Here is a 23,250-nt window from a genome sequence, read left to right on the forward strand (position 1 = left end):
TAGACCAATATTGTCGTATTGTTATACAACAGGATACCCCCGCGGATCCTATAAACCGCTTAATAAGCCTCAGTGGGGTTTTTATTACAACAGGAAATTCTATTAGCCTCTCACCTATTACCCTGAGTAGTAGTCTAGATCTTGTAGACTTCAAATACATTAATAGAGTATTAACTGAAACCCAATTAAAATATCTTTCATAATATATATTATAGGATGGGTCTGTACCCAGTCGTAGAGGAAGTAGCGAAGACGTTGGAAACCGTAGATGGGTTCCGCTTGAGGCAGTTATGTGATGTGAAACGCCAACTAGAACAAGACCGTGACACGCGGAAAGCACTATGTAAGAAGTACAATAGAGCTTTCAATATCGTGGACGGGGCTGACACTACCCTTATGGCAACCAGCATGGGACTAGGGGCGGCAGGCGTTGGGTTGTTGGCTACCATCGTGGCTGCACCTATAGTGCTAGGTTTTGAAATAACAGCTGGGATAGCGGGGGTGTTAGGGTTGGCGCTTAAGTTGGTATCACGCAGACTGCATCGTAAGGCATTGAAACACGACGAGATCAGGGTTCTGGCCGAAGCAAAGCTGAACACAGTGAGTGAGCGTATTTCCACGGCACTCTCTGATAGTAAGATCTCAGAAGAGGAGTTTCGTTCAATCCTCTCTGAACTCAAAAAATATAACGGAATGAAACAAGATATTCGATCCAAGTCTCGTAAGTCTGCTATCAGCGAGGACGAGAAAAAAAAGTACATAGAACAGGGGATACAAAAAGCCCAGCAAGCCTTTATTACGAACACCAAAGAGATCATAGGCGGTTCACGTTAAACTGTTTCATCGATATAAACGTGACATAGGCACCCAACCTTTTTGTAGTAGGGGTAATAGTAGCAAGAGCTAAGGACCCAACCAAAGCCTTATTTACTAAATAAGGCTTTGTAGAGACTTTTCTTGAAAGTGTTTTAGAACTGTCATTCCCTATACTACTGAGGCTGGCTTTGTGTGCTGGTGATTAGGTGCCTAACTCTGTGGGTGCGGGTTCAACAAAATCAACAAAAAGATACTAGAATTTGTACTTTCATAAGAAAGTGTAATCCCAGCTATGGCATATGTTACATTTGGCCACTTTCTAAATGGCATTGTGTAATCATCCCAAAGACATGACTCCCTTTCATGACACCAGGGAGTCATCAGGACTCCTGACTTTATACCAAAGCATGTCCATGACTCCCACTCCTGGCACCAGGGAGTTATAGTGACTGCTAAATTTTTATGTCTAGGTGAAACACTAGATTCTCAGGGTTTTATCTGGCAGTCCAAAACTTGAAGTCCAGACAACGTTCACGTACATACGTTTCTTTTTTAATGTCTCCCCACAACAAAACGGTTCGGTTATAAGAGGCTTTATTCCTCCAAACACACACCACCAAGGCAATCTGGAACTCTGACGTATCACATCTTGCCTTGTTTCGAGTAATCGTCTTTCTTGAATATGCACAATCCCCCCGGATATTCTTTTACATCAATTTATTGTTTTATCAAATAACTACTTTTTGTATTTCATCGTGCATAGAGATGAAAGTAATTCCCACGTTGTAGAGCTGCTTTATCTACACACTTACTTTGCCCCCTCTCGTGTTGCCCAATCGCAGCCCACTCTGCCTGTAGTTCCTGTGCGAGTTGCTGAAGTGTCTGTGGCTGATCGTTACGGCGTCGCACCCGTCTGCCCATGGCATCCCACAGATATTCGATCGGGATTAGGTCTGGCTACTTTGACGGCCAGATATTGTGGTTCTGGAGGAAGTCTGTAGTGTGACGTGGTGTGTGGGGCCTGGCATTGTCCTGTTGAAGCGATCAATGATTGGAAGGAGGTGTGGGCGTAGGATTTCGTCACAGTACCGTTAACCTGTCAGGCTGCCCTGGATCATCACTAAATCACATGTCCTATGGCAGGTGATCCCCCGCCCCACATCATAACACTGACTTAGCCGAAACCGTCCACCTAGAGAACGAAAGCGTCGTTGAAACTAGCGAGCTTCAAGGAGACCAATGGCAATATGACCGTTGGCTTCACTTGGACGTGGCAAGTTGTGTTCGTCACCAGTATTCCAAATACACGGAATAATCGACAAACAGCGATCAACCTTTTGTACCCATCACTACGCGTACGACTATTTGATCTCCTACTTTCACGTGCATTACATGTGAATTGTGTATTCTGTGACACTACACGCCGAAATTGAAAATCATGTTGTTAAATACGGGTATTTTACGGATGGTGCGTTTTGTTGTGATGTTACAAGACATAAACACAAACGCTTGTGTAAAATGGATCATTTTAATTCATTGCAACACGACATTGCAATCTTCATCATGCGGGTTTTTTTTTTTTTTTGGTTTTTTTTGTTGCTTTTTTTTATGTTTGTTTGTTTGTTTTTCAGAGGATGTTTACAACTGCGTAGGTTAACATATCAAATTTTATATCAAGTTTACACGTATGAATGCGTCCTAGTACAAAGCCTAAAATAGCTTGGGACTTGACGCTTTCATCTATGGAGGAGACACTTACGTGTGCGTAGATGTAAGCTTCATCTCCGTAGACAAATACGCTTCCTTACATTTTAAATAGATATCCTATTAATAAGTCCATTTTGATGAGAATAAGACCTTTTTAGCAGTATGATTTAGATCGTACAATACGTTATGCATACTGAGAGGCATTGATGTGTTTGATGCCGTGTAAAAACCCAACACGTCAGAACTTAACAAGAACTCCAGATGAATGTCCAGATCTTTAAGAGCAATGTGCGCTATATATTTATTTGTGTGGCATGGTGTGTGTGTGTGTGTGTGTGTGTGTGTGTGTGTGTGTGTGTGTGTGTGTGTGTGTGTGTGTGTGTGTGTGTGTTTAAATGAAATGTTACTGTGCTGTGACTATATTATTCGTGCGGGAAAGCCAGTGATATATTGTACGTAGATTGAAAGAATGGTAAGTTTTTAATATATATACTAACGGGAATTTTCGTAAATGTTTTCTCAATAATGTATCTTTTAAAAAAAATGGATTTTGAAAAACATATGTTCATATTGAAAAGGAGAATATTCTTAGGCGCATTGAATAATCAATCATTTCTATAGCTTTACTGCATAGCAAAAACCCTTTTCTTCACTGTTTACCGTTTGCAAATTAAACAGCCAATGTGAGTTTGTCACTTAGAATCGTCCCAGGGATAATGCCACCCTGTAAACTATAACTTTATCACAAAAAACAGAACTTAACAAGAACTCCAGATGATTTAAGAGCAATGTGCGTTATATATTTATTTGTGTGGCATGGTGTGTGTGTGTGTGTGTGTGTGTGTGTGTGTGTGTGTGTGTGTGCAAACAACATTGTAACGTACTGACTGTGCTGCATCCTGATTGGAACTATTTGTACACTTCGAGACAAAGAAACCCCGTATTAGAAACTATTTGTACACTTCGAGACAAAGAAACCCCGTATTAGAAACTATTTGTACACTTCGAGACAAAGAAACCCCGTATTAGAAAATATTTGTACACTTCGAGACAAATAAACCCCGTATTAGAAAAGCTCTTGCGCCAGATCTCACATTTGCAGTGCCTCTCCTCTGATAATTAATCCAAGAAGGTGAAGAATAAGGGATCACACGAAAGGACACATGTTCCTTTATTTGTTCCAAGGTTCCTTCACAAGCTTTTTGAGAACCTGGGGAAAAATAAGTGAACACTTGTTCTTTCACGAGATCCATTATTTCTTCCCCATAGTATGATTTATACAAGATCCTAAGGGTAGAAATCCCTTATGTGACATATCTGCTCCAACAGTAAAGAGAGTCCAAAGACAAATAAGAAGTTAAAGGTCTTTGAATGGCATTTAGATGTAGCATATACGAGGAAGGAAACTTTATGGATATCAACCTCTTTATTATGAGAAACACACCTTTTCGGAGTACATTCTTACTCCTTCTGCATGTGAAAGAATGGTATGAGTCAGAGCGCATATATACAGTGGAAGCTGCCAAAACCGGAATCTGTCCAATCTGGCAAGTTGTCAACACCGGCATACAATCTCAGCCCCATCCGTGGCTTGTACATTTACCATCAGTTCTACAATCGAGCACTTTGTATTATCCGGATATTTTCTTCAGTCACAATGAGTGCCGCTTTAGACAGCTTCCACAGTATGTAAATGTAAGAACAATAAATGTTATAATACAGCAAAGATGCAAGCCAGCTAACTGACGCTGACGTTGATAAAGGTATTTTATCCAATGCAGTCGTCAGTTTTATACATAAAGATCACATAATGTAAATTGTCCCATACCGTTCGATACTGATATCAAATAACATCTTTAATAGTGTAATAACTTTCCATTAACATAATGGCACCATCAGCCTATAACGTTAACTTCCATTGTGTAAATGGAATCGAGGATGTAAATATTTATAGATAATCGTGTTTGTTTCTGTTCCCCGCCAGTTCCTGCTATGTTTCACTTTGTCGAAAACAAGTTCATATTGATCATTTATAGTTTGATCATTCTTGGATTGTAAGGGAAGGATGTTGCATTCATGTGACTGATTGCGGTTGGTGCCTCCAGGGATTGTACTCCAGACATGACCTGGTACACATCTGTAAACATCACATGTCAGAATGAACTAGACATGACCTGGCGTACAGTTCAAGACAACACATGTCACGCGGCTCAAGACAGGGCCTTACTCGCTGATCTAAATGTCACCTGACACAATGCTATAGACATCTGCTTCATCGAACAGACTAATCATTTGATGATTATTTTATCACCCTCAGGAGTAATTTGCCTCAGAGGTGGCTCATATTTATCATTTATCATACCTTCAGGACAATATCGCTTTTGTGTGCCAGGAATGTTTGAACTCCACAGTAAACACAGATACGCCTGGGTCCCATTGCATGTTACGTAGGAACGACAAAACATGAGAATTGTTTCCAAGATCATCACCGAAGGAGTTCTTGTTCTACAAGACAAGAAAATAAGATTTTGAGTGTGAGTGAGATTATGATTAAATATCTGTCAGTTCAGTAAAACAGTAAGGTAAGCGTCATAGTTTAGCTATAAATCAAAGCATGTTAGTATTAAAAAAATGAACTGTTCATTAGAATATTTTGTTTACATTAATACTAGGCTACAGACGCTAGACCACCAGCAAGAATTATTCCACCTTACCAGGAATCATGCTTCTGCTTCCTGCATGATTGCCAAGTCTGTTGGTTTTATCAGTCAATAAATAGTCCCAATCCTTTGCCGTTCATTATTTGCACCATGCTTCACGCCTTGAAAATCGGTGCACAAGAATTTACTATGGAAACATAATTTCTCCAAGACTGACGTTCATATTGTTTACATTCGCTGAATCCCTTGGCACTTGAAATTTTAACTACATTATATACTGCAGGATGCCTGCAAAAATACTTTTTGACTTTCATGATACACTTTCTGGCCTGCTTGTATCCATCACTATACCATGGTTTACGAATGTGTTGTGTTGCGGAGGGCTGTGTAATTGTTTTGGCATGACATATCTGCAAACATAGGATCTTCACTGTTCCTGAAAACGTCTTACTCCAAGTGTTATGCAAACACCAGTCAGCCATAGTAAAGTTAAGAAATAAGTTTCGTGGCCGAAGAGACAGGGATGTGTGTGTGTGGTGGTGGTCAACAGTGACAGTGCCAGACAACAAAGGATATAAAAGGATGACGCCAGGGATACAGGGGTGTTATAATCCAGCGTATATGACACAGATAACTTCATTTATCTAGTACCATTTTCATGTCAAACTGGTTCGGTTCATGATATGAAACTGGAGGTCAGTCAAACCCAATCGGTCCATGAGCAACCGTCTTTTAGGCATTCTAAAGTAGGGGGCTGAGTGTTACGCCGCAATATTCCAGCCATGTGGCGGCGGTCTGTAAATAATCAAGTCTGGACCAGACAATACAGTACCCAACAGCATGAGCATCGATCTGCGCTATTGGGAACTGATGACATGTGTCAACCAAGTCAGCGAGTCTGACCACCCGATCCCGTTAGTCGCCTCTTACGACAAGCTTAGTCGCCTTTTGTGGCAAGCATGGGTTGCTGAAGGCCATTTCTACCCCGGACCTTCACGGATCACATACCTTGGAGTGACCAGCCATTTGATTGAACAGGACCCATTCTAGGTCTACGTGAAGTCAGGATCGAAGTGGGACATTGGACCAAAGGAGCATAGTTCCTTTGCCCTCTACCACTAGAATCCATCCACCACTGACAGAGGGGATCAACCCACGACCCATTTTGAATACCTCTTATGATCAGTAATGGGGTGTTGTGACCTGTTTTGCCTATGGTCCACACGGGGTCAAGAGCTCTTAGACCTCAAGAGCACCCAATACTTCCTACGTGAAGGTCACTCTTCACCACTGCCGGATCTGTAAATAGATTGTTTCTTGCTGATGTTGTATCAGACACAATTTGGCACCACAATTTATACACTCTTCACAAATAGTAGGGGATTGTCGAAATTGGGATTGAATCAATGTTGATACAATGATAATGTATGTTTTGAGAATGCATCACCACATGGATTTCATTCAAAGCAAAGCTGTTCGTTCAATTATCCCCCTTGTTAGGTAACTGCAGTATGACATGAAAATTTCAGGTCTACAATTTTCAGTCTGTAGTGTGTGATTTGACCCTGAAAACCGTGACCATGCACAGATGCAAGAAAATTCTCGGAAAAATTGGTCTCCAGTGATTGATCTACCTGCCTGAAAAACGTCAAGTTTCGTAATGACACCCAGTGCACGTGTAGGAGGCTCCCACGTTGTGCACGTGCTTCCCATGCATTGTGTTTGCGTGTGGTGATAACGTGAAATGATGCTGCGGACGCAAGGTGAATGTCATCGTAACGTTCCTCGGTGGGATTTCTTTCGAACAGATTTCAAAGTTCAGGTTCCCCTACTTTTTGTAAGAATATAGATTTGATTCTTGTTCCATGTGGAGGAGTAAGAGGATATTTACAGTTGTCTATATCCTCAAAGGGAGTATGTATTCCAAACAGAATTAGATACGGCGATATTTTAAAGATGACTCAACGGCCTTAGCGTGAAGACTATCGACCGGAAAAGTTCGAAAAGATCTACGGAAGTGGTGGATTGAATCTGAAAGTCAAGGATTGTGTTTGTAATATCCACCATAAACGATGGCGTCAAAATTAAGTTTAGAATGGATTCGTGCATCTGGAGAAAGGAAACTAATGTACTACCCTCTTCGAGTTGGAGACAACTTTAATGTATCAAGGGCCTTCGGACATTTCTTCTCCGAATACCATATACGTGTGTGAAAATAATATCCATGAACTTTGCTTCTAATGAGAGCACTTTCTAATCTTTGGTACTTCCGAGATATATTGCGACAAATTATTCTAAACTCTCTGAGTGACCAGCTTCATACCAACAGAACAACATGATGATACTAAGCTTAATACACAACATTTGGGATTAAAACAAAGACACATTCAGCATCCAGTAAGGGGGCAGTGGGGTAGCCTGGAGGTTCAAACGTTCACTCGTCACGCCAAATACCTGGGGCGAGTCCCCACATGGGTTCAATGTCCATTTCTGGTGTCCCCGATGTGATATTGCTGGAATATTGTAAACAAACGGCGCAAAATCCAACTCACTCACAACCCACGGCGGTACATGGTCATAATAAAGCAACTGCATTTATAATGCCGAGGACGTGCTTGACGACGTGTTTGACAGTGGAAGGCCGTTGTCAAGTTAGAGATACTACGTTTCAGTGTTTCCGGGGTTTTCTAAACCTGGGCATAAGGGGAAATGATCATCCTCCGAGTCGTCTCCAGACATATTACAAGCTTGCTAAAGCTCTCTTTCTTTATAAGTAAAGAGTGATTAGTGGTATGTCGTCTTAGCCTGGAAGGAAATATAGTGCCATTTTGAGATATCATTGTACAGCACCTAAGTTCAAACTGACCACCACACACTCTCTTAACTGATGCATGTAAGCACTGTATCAAAGTCGACGCCACTGATCCCTTATTGAGTGATCTGTGATTAGTAAATATGCACGCTTCATTTTCTATTAATTGATTGTTCCATACATGACTAATGTCAGGTATGACAAAAATATAATTGACAAATGGTTACCATGGTGAATGATAAATATTGTACGTTCCTTTTCTGATATGACAACCAGATCATAATAATTGAAAACTTATTAATATTCTGTAGCAATATAATTGTGGAAGGTCTACATTCCTTACCAAATGTAACCAGTGTGACCGGCTTTGCTATACATGTACAGCATAATCAAATATCTAATCTGACATTATGAATTTTAAAATCTTTTTTTCATGTGAAGTTGTACCAATGATGGCAGCTTGTAACAAAATCAATTAATTATTCAATAATTTCGATTAAAAGTGGATGCCTTCAAAACTAACTTGTAACTTCAACATAGCAGGGAAATCAACATTAGATGATGTTGTATTGGCCAGTAGCAAAAGCTACTAACCATCCAATAATTTCGATTAAACATGGCTGTTTACCAGGCTGCTTTATAATAACCACAAGCTGAGAATATATTTTGATTGTTCACTAGTACAGCTTAGTCCTGTCAATACTGACCTTTGATTCGGACGTACAAATGAAGCAGTTAAAACGGATGCAATCAAGGGGACGCTACCTGATGCTGCTAGTTAACGTGGACTGTTGTATGTCATTCATCAGAAACATTGAATAGACCTTGAATAAACGTTCAGAAACATTTCTGTAATCTTTTATTGTATAAAATACGAATTAAGACTAACCAATCCTCGAAAGATCAACCTTAATGGTGGTAGGTCATCAGATATATTTGTGGATGAAGGAATATTGGGAACATGGTCACTTCCACAAAGACCATCCTGACCAGGCCATTAAATACGTGTCATTAATTCAAAATAAAAACAGGTAAGAGCGTTAGCTATGCCAGTTGCGGGGCCACAATGTACGTAAGATAAATCATGAAAATACACAAATCTTTACCTGAGAATAAATCTCCAAGTACCTTTCCAATCGCATTTGTCAAACCACTATGCTTACATTATATTATATTATATTATATTATATTATATTATATTATATTATATTATATTATATTATATTATATTATATTATATTATATTATCATCATGTGATAATACAAGTTTTTGTGCGTTCTGAAGATCAGGGAGACGTAGAGAAGACGATCACAATGCTGTACTTGGTATCATGATGGAATGTATAGTGAAACCTAATTCAAAAGAAAGCATTGTCTTCAAACGTATGTACTTGTGTTTTTTCATATGGTCTTGTCAAGCAGATTTGAAATCTTAGACGAAAGTGAAAAATTAGTAAAATTGTTTCTGATTCCTCACTGTACAGTGTGAACACATGATCCCTTTGAAAGATTAAACTGGGATCTTCTCCTACCTTTTCGTCAGAGCCACACGCAATGTGTCTCTTTGTTGGCAGGAAACATACTTGTGGTCAAGTGAACGATGTTTGTTGAATAATATAAGGGTAACGCTATTTTTCAGGGCATTATCATTTGCAGAAGCCCGAGGTCTTTCATTAACTGCCCGACGAAGGAGGGCAGTTGAAAAGACCGAACGTTATTATAGCTAAAATGAATAGAATTTTTTATAAAAGAATAATAAAAACAGCGGCATCGGTTTAGAAGCATTTACTGCCAACAACAAAACGACGGAGGTCACTGACACACATTTTACAAATATAGTCACGTCATAGAACAACAGAGATGACGTCACTATTGAAAGTGACGACATTCGACCTTGACCTTTGCTCATACTACCAGCCGCCATTGTTTTCAGTGATCAACAACGTTAGACTTCAAGTCGATATTTTCATTGCTGTATGTTGTCATTTATGGCACAATCGTTATGGATGGCACAAGCAGGAAAGTACATAATGGCACAGGCACATGTGACGAATGTGAGCCAGACATATGGTCAATAATGAACCCAAGTTCATTCGAGCCGTAGGTGATTGAACTTCGACAGCTGGGCTACTTATGACGTCACCTAACAACGGGCTTGATAATGGCCCGTCGTCAAGCATTTTGCGAGCGTTATCAAGTTACAGTGGACCGCTCATTTCTGATAACGAGCGGTCGTTTTAATGATAATTCTATCCATTTTAGCTATAATTTAAGTTTTAGACCCTTTAAACGTACTGAATCTTTTCCGACGACGATTCTATCCTTGGACTTGTTGTTTTGTTTAAGCATTTGTTTCTGTTTAGGTTTTTGAGATAACTGAGAAACAAAATGGCTCCTAAAACATTTTTTGAACCAGCAGATGGTTGAATTACGTCAGGTCATTAGTTGTGGTCCAGGTGTAATCCATTAGTCAAGCAGCTGGAACCTCTGAATTTCGAAATGTGACTTTTCATTTGTTTTTATTTATCAGTTTTGAGCTTTGAACCTTGAATTTTGAAATTAAAAAGACGCCTACCGATCTTTGTCACACTCATTACTGTCTGCACAGTTATCAATACGATGATACCGACTGCCTACCACATGTCCTTGTCTCCACGGGGGCGATGTGATATCTGTGAACGAAAGAGTGGCGGAAACCATTGTGCCACTCGTCCATGGCATATTCCTTGTGTTAAGAGTGTGTATTTTCTGTATATTTTGTTATTAATTCAGTAATAATTATTATTGGGTCACAACATTTCGAGTTTTGAATATTAATTATGATGGGTCACATTTCGTTTTAATAGATGGTCAACACTTTTAGGATTCTGGTTTTCCGGAATTTATCTGCTCCTAGTTTTCGATGTGTCTATTTCCGGGAGACTTATTCTAGGTCATTCTACAGTGTTGGCGCTGTTCGTTTGTGCCCGAACTTTCGGGAATAACTTAGTAAATATATATAAAGGCTGGCTGCCCTGTTGAGGGCGACACTCATTCATATTTGCTGGAGTTACATCACTGTCACGCTTGATCATCAAAACCGGTCAACGCCTGACCTACATTATCTGCTGTCACACCGATCGCTGTGTTTACATTCTGCATTGTTGATTACCTCTCGTACTGAGACTTTGGTGAGTTTGCTATATTGTATTTTGTGACCCATTGACTTAGATTTTGTCTCTCTTGAATTGGATTTGTAATCAGCATTGTTATATTGACTTGTGACTTTGCATACCTTGCTCTCGTTGCATAATAATACAGAATTCGAACGTTTTCGACTTGTCTTTGTTCTGTTTTGCTGGTTCACAGGGGATTTCTTAAATTGTTGTCACGGTAAATTCTTAACCGTAACACTTGACAACTCAAGGAACTGGACATCATAATTAACGAAAATTAGAATTTACAACAGAATGTCAACACAAGTAATTTTCAGATTACTATCAATGCTAAAGATAGACTTACTCATACGTATTTATCAACTTATATCGCATGGTTAATAAGAACACCTGACCCTCTGTCGTGTTTATAGTTTGAAAAATAATTTTAAATCCTTAACGATAGTATTGACATTCAGATTATCAGGTTTGCTTTCATGCGTACAACTTAATATCTGAGAAGCTGCTTTTACAATTACCATTACTTATTCATTCATTCAGTTACAAGTGGAAGCTTTCAAAACTGGCATCTGTCCAATCTGGCCAGTTGTCGACACCGGCATACAATCTCAGGCCCATCCATGACTTGCACATTTACCATCAGCTCTACAATCCAGCACTTCCTCTAAACCAGATGTTTTCCTCAGTCCCAGTGAGTGCCCGTTTTAGACAGCTTCTGCTGTACTTTGTTACACCACATCTTGCGACATTACTGTTGTCTGGGCGAATGATGTATGGGGGTGGGGTTGTCGTATGGGGCAGCAGTATCAGGGAGGAATCGCTTATTATGGGTGGTGATCCTCTCCGCTACAAAGCTAGACCATGACTGCTATCCTGACTTCTCTAACAACGTTTTGGAACTACTCAGGTGTTACAGGTAGTTAGTGAGTGAGTGCGTGAATGAGAGGCAAGGTGTTTCTGTTTTTGGTTGTTTTACGCCGCATTGAACAATATTCCAGAAATATGACGGCGACATGTAAGTAATCGAGCCTGGGACAGACAATCCAGTGACCAACAGCATGAGCATCGATCAACGCGTTTGGGGTACGATGGCATATGTCAGTGAAGTCAGCGAGCATGACAAGCTGACACGACAAGACTGGGTTGCTGCAGACCACTGTTTAACCCGGATCTCTATGGGTAGTGTCGTTTAGTATTCAAACACTGAACTTCTCAATCCGATCTGAGAACGCACAGGTGGAATGCCGATTTCTGTGTATTCATAGTTTTAAAATGTAGCAAAAATAAACATAAAAGAACAACCGTGTGCCAAACACGTATACGAGTGTATACCAAATTTCATGTATATTTTATGACATTCGAATATTTTCTACACAGCAACAGTTCAAAAATAAGATACATGGCTGAACAACGTCTTTATTGCAATTAGGAGCGACATTTCAACTGATGTTTAACCACCATGCAATCGATGTACGAGTATGAACGAGAGGCTTCTATACAGGTGAGAGTAAATAGTTTACAGTTAAATGGATTGAGTGCAAGTACAATAAAGTTGACAAACCTGAATCATAACCAAAGGCTTTTGTCTGGTTTGTTTTACGTCGCCCTCAGCAATATTCCAACTAGTTTAGTCTGCCAGTTCTGCCAGTACCTTTTGTTGAAAATGTGTGTTTATACTTTAGTTTAATGAACCAGTTGATTCTGCAACGTTTGTGACTAAGTGAGTGTGTTCAGTTTTACGCCGCACTCAGCAATATTCCAACTACATCGCGGCGAACTGTAACAATCGAGTCAGGCCCAATGATTGTCATAATGGGCGTGAATCCAAGCAACTTTGTTACAACCACATCATCAGACCAGACCACCAAGTCTCACCATCACATTCAGGTCAGTATCATGAGCATCGACTATGGTCCAGTGGCAAGTGTCAACCAAGTCAGCGAGTCTGACCATCCCGTTAGACGCTTCTTAAGACAGGCATGGATTACTAAAATCCTATCCAAACCCGGATCTTCACGGGTCGACGAACCAAAGGAAGCAATCTACATCCAAACACTGCAATTATCAAGTGAGGTTGAAACTTCAGCTTACCATCATGAAATGTTCCAGTCAGACATCATCCTTGTTTATCCTTCTGACTAACTACACGCACACACTTCAGTTTTTGGACTAATTAGTTATCTTACGTCTTTGGATTTACCAATACATTCTGCAGGGAAATCATACATACCGGAATTCAACTATCTAAGCGAGAGTAGTCTGAGCCAAAAATGCGTTTCGGAATTTAGGATTGTATTTGTTGTTATGATCACAGTCTACAAAATTCCAGTTGGTAGGTTTGTAGATTTCGAGTTTTGACGAGACAATTAAGCAATCAGCAGAAGCATAAATGCTGTAATCGGGATGCAGTGCCTTTATCAGACGCGCAGTTCAACATGCCTTATCACATTTTATCTTACAACATGCTCAATTTGCTCAGGGCAAATGTTATTTATTTTCCCCTAGTTCATTGCTGTCATCCTCAATATTCCAGAAAGTGCGTCCGGTCAAACTATAAAATGTCGCGAAAGCCGAAGCCGTAGGCATTGAATGCGAGATGAGTAAATTTTTTTGGTTGTTGTTTTACAGATATAACTCACATTTACAGAGACTTCAAATAACGAGTCAGCTCAAAGAGGTCAAATCATTTCCCGCTTTGAGTATTGTTATAGTGCAAATATTTCACGCATAATAACTATAATATTCAAAATGTATAAGAATTCACAAATATACCTATATTGCAATTTTTCGTTCTTACAAACAAAGTAACCCACTCAGGTTGTAAAATACATGCCGCCAGACATAGACATACTGTTTGCACTGGAGTTACCGGCTGCATGTCACTTCCTGATTGACAAGCTGACCACTTAATTATAATCCCACAGACAAGTCGGCGGTCAATCTGAAATGCTTCTGGCTAAATGAAACGGTAGCCTTTGTGTTTGTATTACCACCGTCCGGTTTCAGTCAGACATGCATTAGGCAATTTATGAGAATATTGTGTCAACCAGGAACTACCCATGAAATAACAAAGGGATAACGGTGACAACAATTTACAACTGCTATGCGTTCCTCCGATATATAAGCAGGCGCAGTTTTACTGTCAAGTCACTCTGCATCTGAATAAATCTTGGAACGCTAGCAACTCTGATGTCATCATTATCCTGAATTCATCTGTTTTACTTTAAGGTAAGACATTTTTCATGGTTGTTTCTATGTTCGTTTAATTACACGTTGAAAGTGTTTTGTGATTACTGTTTTAGATGTCGGTAACTTCAAATCATATATATTATTTTAGATGTTCGGCTAACTGACTCACTTTCATTGGTTTAGTTATCGTTCAATGTATTGTGAAATTGTTGAAATGTTTGTGAAGGTTTGAAACCCCCCAAACATGAGTACACTTACACGTATGTAAAAGTATTGTTTCAAACATTTTGTTCTATAGAGTTTGTATTAAAATGAGTACGGTGGTGCGTAAAGGCACTACCGTAAAACATCTACAATAGGTATAATAGTTAATGTTGCATTATTTTAAGCTGAGGTTACAACAGAAATCTAATGTGTTACCGTATGTTTGTGTATTGTATGTGTCATTCAGTAAACTTTAAAACATTTTTCAGCAAGGTATTACACAAAAGTATATTGTCCAACTTACGTTGATGTTGTGATAAATATAATGTTATGTATACAAATACTCATATCAGTTATTTGTAATAATGTACCGTATCATGTGTTCATACACATATGTATATTTAAATGTATATAACTTAACTGAAATACAATATTTATGTAATGTTTAAAACATTGATGTTCTGCTAAGTTTGAGAGTTATGAAGATGAATATTATATGATTGTTCTCATATCTTCATATACTGATTTGAACTGAAATGTTTGTTAACGACTCTGTATCTGAATAAACCTTGGAACGCTAGCAACTCTGATGTCATCATTATCCTGAATTCATCTGTTTTACTTTAAGGCGAAAAATACAGTGAGATGGACGACCATATGGCACCAAATTTCCGTTTTACGTTCAAGACAGTGTCCATATGATTCATTCAGCTGAACCAAGAATGATACATTTTGATACAGGACTGGAATGAGATTACACTTCACAATCTCTAGAATAATGAGTCACGATCGTCCTGTCGTCCACCATGGTGCAGTCAGTTTTGAGAGTTGCCGAAGTGAGGTCACATCTCACGCGTACCCTTGACCAATCAGCTGACCGACATTCAAAGTTAGTTTCGTTTGTACAGTGGTCCCTGCACTGTTTGTCCGTCAAGCCGTAGAATGTAGCCATGTTGTTCCTCCCGATGAAGTAGCCGCGTAATGTTGTGTAATGATGGCCGTACTCAGTGCAATCTGTAATGGGATATTGTACCATTGTGAGCGAGGAGGTTTCATTTCCAAGACCAAGGTTGTAATTATGCATCCAGTAATACAGATTGTCATGAAGGCAGTCACATAAGCTAAACAAATTATTAGTATGGACATGCATTCTTCATACATACCCAGAACGTAAAATTTATTAGGTAGACATAATTGTACCCACTTGCTTTGCAGGCCGCTGATAGTGGCGAGAAGGAGAACCCTGGGTCACACATGCACTCCGAGTTGACACAGACAGAGTCTGGCACTGTACACTCGGAGGTTTCCTGACATGATGATCCAATAAATCCTTCCGCTGCAACAGAAGTTTTCATTCGTGTTATTTAGGCGATATACACACTGTTCTTCTGTAAGCATTGAAACTTACGATAAGGCTAGTTCTGTCTTACTTACATATTTGAAATAAATAAAATTAATTAGTCGACACTCTAAAAAGCTGACTCTAAACCATCGAGCAAAAGAATATACACAGGTAGTGTTTCTTCCAATGAGATAAAAATAACAAAGCATTTTGATGACATGGCAATGTACACTGAAGCACACTGCAATGCACGAGTTTATCAGCAATTTTGACATTTTACCGATATATAGCGGTGTAGTTATGACCACTGCAGAGGCTTCTTCCGATGATGGAAGGTCAAGGCCATTCAACGCAGCGGTCGATTGGACCAGCAGCACGGAAGAATCGACACAGGCGAACGGCTGTAAATCGGCGATGACCCAATGGTGTGGCTGCTGATGACGTCATCGTCAACATTTGGTTGTGTAGGTGAATAACCCGCAGATAGCGATCCTCTTGGGGTGTTGGGACTCTGGGATGACCAATTCTGGGTCGATCATATGTCTAGCCTGTCATATTGAAACGGTTTAACAGCTGAAAAATAGTTTGTCTTGATCAACCCGATGTCCTTGCAACACGGCTGTTGAAAGTACCCATATGTGATGTTCCTGTGGACCTTCCCACTTCGATGACGTCAATCTTGGCATTTTCTCGTGAGATTTGTGTCAAGTGACTGTTCATTCTTCATGAGAAACATGTCTGAACATTGTGTAACAAAGTGGACTCAGTGGGCCATGACAACTGTGTTAACAAATCCATTTTAACGAAAGGGAGAGAGAAGAAGCCATGTCTAACCCGTAGAATCGGGGTTGATGTAGGGGCCATAGAAACTCAGAACAATGACCAAATGGTCAGTGTAGGGTAGCTCCCCGTTGCTCCATGAGTGGACTATTGCCCTGTACAGTAGACTCTAGCCAGTGTAGTAAGAGTGACCAGGGGTCTAAGAGATCGTGTAGAAATCCCCTGGATAATGGTCACTGGACAGTGCAGAAAAACTCTGGCCGAGCATGGCTAACGTATAAAGAGGAGGTCTCAATTATCAGGCAGAGAGAGAAGGAGTTCACAACACAACCTCGCTACTACCCAGGCTCTGTCTCTCTTTCTTTCTCTCTCTCTCTCTCTCTCTCTCTCTCTCTCTCTCTCTCTCTCTCTCTCTCTCTCTCTCCCAGGTGAGTATGTGACGGAGTTGAAAAATAAAGAAGCGTCTACATCCTTGTATTTCTGGTTGTTGTTTCTTACTTTGTTACAAGTAAGGGGCTGGATGGGTTCTTGATTGGTGCCGTGACCCAGAGCACCCAGTGGACTGCGAAATACGAGTGAGTAACTATGGGTTCGTTAATACTCTGGTTGGCCAGGAATTAGGCGAAGTTTTACAAAGGTTGGCAGGACAGATAACGGGACAGTTAGCGAATTTGTCAACCACACTAGGGGCTCAGGGTATTTCCAGTGTAGTGCAAAATTTTGAGGCAGAACCTAAGAGATACAAAGGATGAATTAAAAGTATTGAGAAATACGCTATCCTGACTAATGCTAATGACAACCAAAGGAAACTAATTGCTTACCAAAGAAGTACAGGTACAGTCAGTGATTTTATCCAGCGATACATGTCAGATCATGAACAGGCAACTTGGGAAGAATTAAAGGCTGAAATAGCACAGAGATTTGCTGAGATAACTGACTCCCAACACGCTTTTATGTTATTAAGAACATTGAGACAAAAACAGGGGGAAATGTGCAAATGTTCGCCGAAAGGCTACTGAACCTAGCAGAAGAGGCTTATGCAGGACAAGATGGCAATGGGTTAGCGGTTGAAAGACAGCTGGTAGGGTTCTTTATTGATGGGTTGACACATGATTATTTAAAAAAGAAAATCATGAGAGAGATCCTCCAAATTTAGCAACAGCAGTTACTTCAGCAACCCATGAACAGAATCTTAGGGCTCGTTTCCATTTGAGAATAGGGACGTCCGCCTCATCGGGATATCGCAAGATGGAATCTGGTAATAATCGAAGTGATGGATCCTATTCACAAGGGCTAGGAGAACATGGACATATTATATTGCTGGCAGACCGAATTCATGTAGCATAAAGATAGGAAAACAAAGGGTTCTTAAAGGTGTTTAACTGACTCAGGAGCAGAAGTCTCCTTAATGCATAAAAGGGTATTTGATTTACTGCAATGGGGTTAAATTAGATGAAAGAACGGTGTCCTTACAAGGAGTCAATGGGACTTTATTAACTGTAGAGGGCAGCGCTACAATCACGTTCAGGCTTAGGGGGATAACACTTTCCCATAAATTTGGAACGACAACAAAAGCTCACGCAGAACATCTCAGAGTAGCGGACCTTGACGAATGGGATATCCCAAAGAAACCGGATGGCCGCCCAAGACGGAAGGCTACTTTAGTTGTTTCTCCGTCCTCTGACTCAGGTTCTGATGAATCAGATTTGCCGACAAAAAATCCACTGGTACAAATTGCTAAACGGTGTCGACACAGAGAGATCTGACTCATATGAATTAGCTGAATTGGCTAAACGTCTACACAATAGTAAAAGAAATCACCTGTATGACGATAGTGAATTGGACCCCTCTAACAAGTCATCCGATACGACTAGCGGACAACCTGATATGGCTACGTCCAGTGATGAGGAACATGCCTTTGCTGGCGCAGTAAGCCATAAATCCCGATTGAACAGTGATAGGAAACACGATAGTAACGTTAAAAGTTTGTTAGAAGCTATAGCCCAACTGGTATAAGGCTTCATGACAGTGAGGGGTTAGCACAAATATTGTGTATATTATGTATCCAGTTACGACGTATTTACATGTAACCACAAACTGTATGATGAGTTATTATATTTGGTGGTAGACGTACAGACTGGATGAATGAAACTTGTCATGACAATACATGTGTACTTATAGATAATTATTGTGTTTTCCAGAACGCAAGAATGGGTGGTCTCTTGTTCTTGTTAATTGGTATAGCCAGTGGTACTATGATGTTTATGAGAACGTAGTATTCCAGAAATTAAATGACATAACGACTACACGTTCTAAATGGCTAATTACCCTTGTAATTGACTTGGACCCATACTATGCTTTCCTCAATAAGTGTCCCAATGACATTGACGCAACACTCTGTGCGAGGGTTAATTAATAAACATCATCGTGATAATTCAACTAGTATATTGGGCATGTTTAGAAAGTTAGACCAAGGTCTCATTGGACTCAATATATCCTTGAAGGCACTTGAGAGCTGTTTTCACGAATATCAACGATTGTCACGACCAAAAAGGACATTGTTACAGTTTGTAGGAAAAGCGCTAAGTTTTTTTATTTGGCCCTGTGTCAGATGAAGATCTATCAGGAATTAAAAACAACATTAAAAAGCTAACCGACAATCAAGCAAGTATGGCACACGTAGTACAGGAAGGTCTAACAATCTCAAATGCATCACGAGTAGAAATTAACGGCAATAGGCATGCGATAAATAACATTATTGGCAGCTTACAAGTAATTGAAGAAAGACTGGCAAACGTGACTTATTGACAGATGTGCGTATCACGAAACTGGAATGGACCGTAAGAGCATATTTACAATTGGAATTGGTGATCCAAGAGATAAGGGACACTCTACAACTTCTGTCCACATACCTTGAACATATCCACCTGCAATTAAATATACTATCTTTGAGCCACATGTCTCCAAGTACTATCGCCCCTATTACTTTGACAACTCTGAAGGACGTTCAATTTAGCAGGAGATCCGGAAAAAAGAATTGTCAAACACTAAAATGTAACACTGTCCTTTATGATAACAAGATAATAGTAATTGTTCCTCTGTCTTTGCTTGACTTATACGGACATTTCGAAATTTACCAAGCCCAAAATCTCTCAATTCCGATAATGTTCAATGATCTCAATATCAAGGAAAATTCTATCAATAACATGGTGTCCAGATATAAGCTAGAAACTAGTTTGATAGCAACTAACGCTAAGCGCACAAAATACTTGCTTCTATGCGGGGCTGAATGAAGCTTGTGTACTGGATCCTTGACGAATTATTACCAAATTCAGCGTCCAGTATATCCTATTAATCCTAGCCGTCTCTGTATCATTGCCCTGTTCACGAAAAATATCGAAAAAGTAAAGATGCTGTGTGATACCGAGGTTAAGCCACGAGCTATCCTGCCCCAGGCAGAATATTTATCTGATGGTCAATGGGCCGTAGCAACCACTGACAGGCTTGAATTCACAGTCGTGTGCGACAATGATGTACGACAACTTCGTACAATAAGAGTTTATCCTCCCCTCGATGTAGTGAAACTTAACGCGACTTGTTCGGCCTCGAACGATCATGTGACCTTACTTCCCTATAATCACAAAGAAACCAAGCATTCTGTGGACAATAATGTCCTAAGGTTAATACGTAAAGTGAATATATCCAGTATGTTTATTCTAGAACCATTACGAAAGCAACTTCCAAATTTAATTTTGTCCAAGTTGCCAGATAAGCTAAAGGGGGTCGAGAGTATTCCAGTGCATCACTTAATGCAGCAGCTAAGGGATAGAGATACAACTGTTGATAACGGGGAGATGTCTTATTGGAAATACTTTCTGTTAATGGGGTTCATAATTGCCTTGGTAATCATAATGTTCATAGGATACGGAAAAATTGTAAAATCCTGGCTAGCCAAAAGAATAAAGAGGGGAAGACACAACCAGGTTACTCCCGAATTTGAAATGGTGCCGATGGAGTCAGGAAGTGCGAGAAACGCCAAGAGAGAGCGAGTAGCCTCTGCGCCACTTCTACAGGGAGGAGAGATTGACGCCAGCGATGCAGACACAGCACCGGTCATCAGACAACTATACCTAGGACTAGATATGTTGCAACGAGATCCCTAAAGGCCTTTTAACTGGATCTGACGCAGAATTGGGAGGAGTGCTGAGAACTCAGAGATGCAGTTAGCGAAGAATGTGGATTGTACTGGCTGCAGGATATATGTGCTTGGTGTCCAGAAGAGGCTATACGTGCAGCCGACACCCTACGCTGTGGACAAACTGTACATAAATATTCAAATAACCCTATGAAGTTTACGAAAGATGTGACTTGTTACAGCAACTATTGGTGATTAAGCAACTCAGTGTGTATACATGAACTCACCATGTGCTTGGTGTGAAGAAGAGGCTATATGTGCAGCCAACACCCTATGCTGTGGACCATTGCACCAAGACTTTTACATCAATCAGTGATCATATATAAACACAACGTAAGGACTGTTCTATAAATCCTAGACGATCCTATGAAGAAACCCCGATAATTGAATGTTAAAAGAAAATTTCCGTTTGGAAATGTTCTTGTTTCAAGGGGACGAACGTAGCAAAGTGGACTCAGTGGGCCATGACAGCTGTGTTAACAAATCCATTTTAACGAAAGGGAGAGAGAGAAGCCATGTCTAACCCGGAGTATCGGGGTTGATGTAGGGGCCACAGCCTGCGTGCAGAAACTCAGAACAATGACCAAATGGTCAGTGCAGGTTAGCTCCCCGTAGCTCCATGAGTGGACAATTGCCCTGTATAGTAGACTCTAGCCAGTGTAGTAAGAGTGACCAGGGGTCTAAGAGATCGTGTAGAAATCCCCTGGATAATGGTCACTGGACAGTGCAGAAAAACTCTGGCCGAGCATGACTAACGTATAAAGAGGAGGTCTCAATTATCAGGCAGACACAGAAGGAGTTCACAACACAGCTTCGCTACTACCCAGGCTCTGTCTCTCTCCCTCTCTCTCTCTCCCAGGTGACTATGTGACGGAGTTGAAGAATAAAGAAACGTCTACATTGTTGTATTTCTGGTTGTTGTCTCTTACTTTGTTACAATTGCTCGTGCATGAGACAACAATCACAAGTTTGCAAAACACCTACAATTGATTTTGGTTGCATTTTGGTAAATGAAACACGATGATTGCGTTCTATACAACCAGTGTTCCTCAATAATTTTAGTAATTAGAACGCAAATTTAGGATTGCAGCAACAATTACATATGTGTACTTTCTTTTGTTCGGCAGGTTATAAAAGTGTTTTTGAAAAATCAGTGAAAATTGATTAAACTGGATTGCTAATTCGATATCGAACAATATGTACACAGTATATCAACTTCAGCAAAACTTCATCCACACTTGAACTAGTGGATCCTGTGAATTCAGAACCGGTATGGATTCAGCAAATGTGTGGAGGAACGAAACCATATTGGAAATACAAAGAGACAAAAATAGAAAATAGTCACTGAACGATTTGTAGAGTCGCGTTAAAAAACAGTACCACTCTTTTAAGTGGCAACACGAGTGTTAAAATTATAATCATAATTATTCATGATGTGTAAGTTTGAAGTGCTCTGAAAGTGTCATTACCTCAAATTTATCTTTTGATAATCTAACGCAAAATATGATACACTGGACCCTGTAAACTAACAAATGCCCATCGAACAGTACCTTTTTCTGCCGCATACAGAACATATCCTGGTGCTGAGTCATACATAGAGTTAGGGTTGAAGGTAACGGCGTACCCTCGACAGACAGATTCTTCTGTGTTGACTTGAAAACTAACACAAGTTTTCTCTTGGGAACAGAATGTGGCACATTCAGCAATCATCGTACAGTTCTTCATCCACAACAACCAGTGGGAGAACAGCCGATTGTCAAGCCTAGTAGCATGACTATAGTAATAATTACTACACCTCTGAATAATGCTTTTTGAATGCACCGAACACGTCCACCATAGTGCCAGGATATATAAGTACGTTCTAGACATTCTTGTCATATTATGTTTCTGCAGTAGCGTTTATACATGTTGGTATTTTGGTGAAGACTGTCGATAACTCGATACCTTAGTCAAACATTACTCGGTGAGAAGGCAATCAATAGCCTCGCCTTGTGTGCAGGAATGGTATGAATATTTATCAATTAGGGCGTAGCCCCATGAAACAAGAACCAGGTTTCAATGATGTCTTCGATAAATAAGTAAAACTACTTAAAACCATGCAAATTTGTCAAAAGTGTAGACTCTTGATTAAGAACTGACATGATATACAAATATACTTCGGAAACCTTTCATACAAAACGATCAGGTTTATCATTCACATTCACAGTGACGTGTGCCTGGGCATGAGAGTGTAACAAGAAGTACTAAAGTTAACATTTTGCAGTTAACCAACTTTTTCATTTTGAAACAACCTACGAAGTCTAACAGTGTTTGGCATTTTGTGAAACTAAGGTTTACTAAATTGGTTTCTGGAATCAACAAAATAGGGACGTTCTAAAATGCATAATATT

General features: G+C 40.0%; 1 protein-coding gene across 1 annotated transcript; it reads right to left on the reverse strand.

Annotated features, from left to right (window-relative positions):
- Nucleotides 1–15,297: 15,297 nt before the first annotated feature.
- Nucleotides 15,298–22,729, reverse strand: LOC137282057 (uncharacterized). Its single transcript, XM_067813806.1, has 3 exons — nucleotides 22,411–22,729; nucleotides 15,748–15,879; nucleotides 15,298–15,557 (listed from the first exon to the last, which is right to left on the reverse strand). Exons 1-3 carry the CDS (start codon nucleotides 22,727–22,729, stop codon nucleotides 15,298–15,300), a joined length of 711 nt encoding a protein of 236 aa, XP_067669907.1.
- Nucleotides 22,730–23,250: the final 521 nt, after the last annotated feature.

Source organism: Haliotis asinina, chromosome 4 (genome assembly GCF_037392515.1).
Source record: "Haliotis asinina isolate JCU_RB_2024 chromosome 4, JCU_Hal_asi_v2, whole genome shotgun sequence".
In the NCBI taxonomy this organism is placed as follows: domain Eukaryota; kingdom Metazoa; phylum Mollusca; class Gastropoda; order Lepetellida; family Haliotidae; genus Haliotis; species Haliotis asinina.

Coding starts and splice junctions, on each gene's coding strand:
- LOC137282057 (XM_067813806.1), bottom strand. CDS start 22,729: ATGTCTAGAACGTACTTATATATCCTGGCACTATGGTGGACGTGTTCG. Junction 15,880..22,410: donor TCTGTATGCGGCAGAAAAAG/GTACTGTTCGAT, acceptor CTTCTGTTGCAG/CGGAAGGATTTATTGGATCA. Junction 15,558..15,747: donor ATCAGCGGCCTGCAAAGCAA/GTGGGTACAATT, acceptor ATCCCATTACAG/ATTGCACTGAGTACGGCCAT.